We start from the raw sequence: 3,851 nt of genomic DNA, 5'->3' as shown, positions 1-3,851 counted from the left end.
TACTACCCACTTCAACCCCAAGTGAAGCAGTTTTAGGAGGAGGTGGGAATACTTGACAATTGCAGAGAGAGAGGCAGATAAGGAGACTAACTGAGAGAAGCATACTTTCAGGGGAGGAATACACAAACTAACAAAATGGGGCCACACACATAACGAAACGTTATTCATAGTACACTACATTGTATCAATGAGCATGCAAACTAATGCTAAATTTAGTTAGTCAATAGAGAATTAAAAGAGAGATAATAGTCCTTTTTATGTTAACTAGATTATACTGGTAATAATAATAGCTATGTGCATCAATTAAGGCGGATTTACAATATGACATTAGGCCAGCGTACCGTCAATTTTTAATCAAAAACGTGGGCGATTTGACCTTTTGACGCATGCTTTCCGCTGGAATAGAACCAGATTCTATTCCAGCGTCAACGTAACGTCAGGACTAGCGTAATATTGTAAATCCGCCTTTATAGTACACACACATTGTACTTCAAAATAGGAATTACAGGTGGTATAATCATAAAGCAATACACAAGACAAAACATGACCAAAAACAGGAAGCATTTATATATACAATATTCCCACTATCAGAATTAGTATCATGAGACTGTTATCAGAATAGAACAGTCAACATGCTACAATTCTAGAATGATCTTGTGGTAAAATTATAAATAGAATTTATGTGAGTCATTCTAGTCTAGAAAGATTAGTCAAAAGATCTATAGAATTGGGCTGATATAATGGGTGGAAGTTCATCAAAACCTGAAGTAGTGTACAAGGACCGTGAAGTATACAGGGATCGTGAAGTAAAGGTAGAAGTGGAGAGTGAGCAAAGCAAGGAATACAAGAAATTATTGCAAGCTGACAAGCAGTTGGAAAAAATTCAGCAAGAGATATCTGGACTGAAACCAGTAATCACAGAAGGATATAGGTCCCAGTGTAGATCAAATGAAGCTGCAGTTCTTGTACGATATGCTGGTGACATAGACAGAAGCGTTATTGCTTCCAACATAGAGGAACTGTTTCCTGATAATCCTTGCAAAGATGAGCTCATAAAAACTGCTACCAGTATCCTCAGGACAATCAAGACTACCAAAGAAATACGAGATGTGCTAAAGTGGGAGAAGGCAGTTGTTCGTAAGAAACTAAAAGCAAAAGTGTACGGAATGGAGCTTCAGTACAAAATAAGGTTTCTGGATGAGCTTAAAGGTAGGGTTCCTGGATTTAGGAGTAACGAAATTACACTTCTGGTTGCATATAAGAGTGCCTTATACGTCATGGATGAAGATCCTGAAGATTTCCCTGATGCAGATGAATTGGCAGCAATCAAAATGTAAAAGTTTTAATTTCTATTCTATTAATGAATTAATGTGTGACTAATTGTAGGTATTAGACATCAGCTGCCTATAGTTTTGTATTAAATTGTAATAACAACTTAATAGTTATGTCATCATTGTCGTTTTAGAATTTTGATTATTATAATGAATATATAAAATAAAGTGTGTATAAGATGAGTTTTGATAATAAAATAAAATGTCTTGAGAGTTACTTTTGCTTTTTAAACTTCTTGAATGCAGCAGGTAGCTCTTCCTTATCTAAAATTTTATTATGTACATTTTAGATGATCAAAAAATAAATGACAATACATTCATTTATACTATAATAGTCTGGGCCTGCCCCTTCTATGCTAATAAATATTGCAAAAAACAACAAAGGAAGCCTTTACATTAGATACTATTGCTCACCTAATTTCCTTTTCTTGTTGTATTTCCTTTCAAACTGTCCAACATCAAACTTCCTCTTGCATCCCTGATAGTTCATGTACCGTATCTTACCAAACACTGATCTCTCAGCCCAGCCTTGATCATGAATGCCACATATCGACCACATACAACCTATCAATCAATAGAGACACAAAATAGTGCTGTGTAATTATAATAATCTATATGGGGTAAGTCAGACATGAATGACAGTGTATTTTTCATGACAAATAGCTAAGAGAGAATTCTCCATTAAAACTTTTTTCTGATGCATAGAAATGTACTCATGTTGTGTAGAAAATTTGAGCTGATTCCAATCAAAATTGGATTTTTAACAAATTTTTAAAGTTGCTCCAAAATCAGCCCAAAGTCTCTGTACTACAGTACAGGGATTTTGACCAAATTTTGCCAAAAATGAAAAGTAGAAAATTCCTTTTTATTATAATTTTTTCTGATGCACATACATGTTCTTATGCTGTGTAGAAAGTTTGAGCTGATTTCAATCAAAATTAATTTTTTTTACGAATTTTAAAAGTAGCTCCAAAATCAGCCCAAAGTCCCTGTACTATAGTACAGGGATTTTGGCCAAATTTTGCCAAAAATGAAAAGTAGAAAATTCCTCATTTGTATAATTTTTTCTGGTACATATAGATGTTTTTATGTTGCATAGAAAGTTTGAGCTGATTCCAATTAAAATTAAATTTTTTACAAATTTTTAAAGTTGCTCCAAAATCGGCTTAAAGTCCCTGTACTATAGTACAGAGATTTTGGCAAAATTTTGCCAAAAATGAAAAATAGAAAATTCCTCAATTGTATAATTTTTCTGATACGCATACATGTTTTTATGTTGCGTAGAAAGTTTGAGCTGATTCTAATCAAAACTGGATTTTTTATGAATTTAAAAGTTGCTCCAAAGTACACATTATTATTTTCTTACCAACATATCCATTAGGGTCTCTACCATCAATCTCATACTTATCATTGAGATAGATAGCAATCCTTAATCCTTCCTCAGGACTTGATGTCCATTCCAGTATCTTCTTAGCCCAATACATCCTCAGAAAACCATGCATCTTTCCTTCCTGTACCATTTGTAGCTATACAATATTATAAATAATAAATATTATAATTATTGTGAATGCAGCATACATACATGTACACAATGTATAATCAATGCAGTGAATGCACTACCATAAATCTCACTTGAGCAGCATTCCAAAGAGGATCATGCGTCGATGATGACTCAAATTGTTCCTGAGTATAAATGTACTCTCTCTTATCCTTCTTGTGAGCTCTGGAGAAAAAGAAAAAAAATCACAATAATGATGAAATAATGTGAAATAATGCTATTACATAATATTAGCTCACTTTAGTGTATCTTGAGCCCATTGTGCTGCCCCACTGATGGAGTCATAGTGAGGATTATAATAGCAAAAGTTATCAGCTAGCTCTCTCCTCACGACTGCCTCTTCAATATATGCTGATACACTCTCAGAGTGCTTCGAACTATAACTCTTGACTTTTAGGATAGTTCTCTGTACCCCAATTTGACCTTTACAAAATAAATAATTTTAAATAGTAGGAAAATACGTAATATTAACATACCAAAATGAAACCAAGGAGACAAGTTACTGAGAGAATCTTTATTGGGGTCATTGCGTTGCGCAGCAAAGAACTTGAGTCTCTTGGTACAGAATTCATCCAATACCTTTAGCCCAGCATTAGTCCCAGGAGTAGCCCATGAGACTTCACTGACTGTCATATCAATTTCAAGGCTCTCCTTTGCTTTAATCCAATTAGTTGACTAGTAAAACAATACTCATGCACCTCCTGATATCATAAGGTCCTTACTTTCATTGTTAACTTAGAGTTATGAGTATGGACAGTAACAGGAGGAAACTCTGTTAGAAATTCCGGCAGAAACTTGTGTATTTTATTACGAATAGTCCTAGCAGCGTATTCCTGTTTATCAGATGCCAGCCATACTGGCACTATGTTGTGTGCATCCACCTATCAGGTAGTTAATAAAAACATTAGTTACAAATAACAACATACTTTAATAGCTTACACAAATCACAGTGACACATACAT

General features: G+C 34.2%; 1 protein-coding gene across 1 annotated transcript in view; it reads right to left on the bottom strand.

Annotated features, from left to right (window-relative positions):
- Nucleotides 1-1,441: 1,441 nt before the first annotated feature.
- The window catches only part of LOC100636932 (deoxyribodipyrimidine photo-lyase-like), a 6,999-nt gene continuing 4,589 nt past the window's right edge, over nt 1,442-3,851 (bottom strand). The window contains exons 2-8 of the mRNA XM_003390922.3: nt 3,612-3,770; nt 3,366-3,564; nt 3,129-3,312; nt 2,964-3,054; nt 2,698-2,857; nt 1,746-1,895; nt 1,442-1,595 (exon numbers count right to left, since the gene is read on the bottom strand). Coding sequence (XP_003390970.2) covers nt 1,546-1,595; nt 1,746-1,895; nt 2,698-2,857; nt 2,964-3,054; nt 3,129-3,312; nt 3,366-3,564; nt 3,612-3,770 — 993 coding nt within the window. The 3' untranslated portion in view covers nt 1,442-1,545. The remainder of the gene's footprint in view (nt 1,596-1,745; nt 1,896-2,697; nt 2,858-2,963; nt 3,055-3,128; nt 3,313-3,365; nt 3,565-3,611; nt 3,771-3,851) is intronic.

Source organism: Amphimedon queenslandica, unplaced genomic scaffold (genome assembly GCF_000090795.2).
Source record: "Amphimedon queenslandica unplaced genomic scaffold, v1.1 AMPQUscaffold_11488, whole genome shotgun sequence".
Taxonomy (NCBI): domain Eukaryota; kingdom Metazoa; phylum Porifera; class Demospongiae; order Haplosclerida; family Niphatidae; genus Amphimedon; species Amphimedon queenslandica.
The sequence above is the reverse complement of the archived record's forward strand: the minus strand, read 5'-3'. Positions and strand labels throughout refer to the sequence as shown.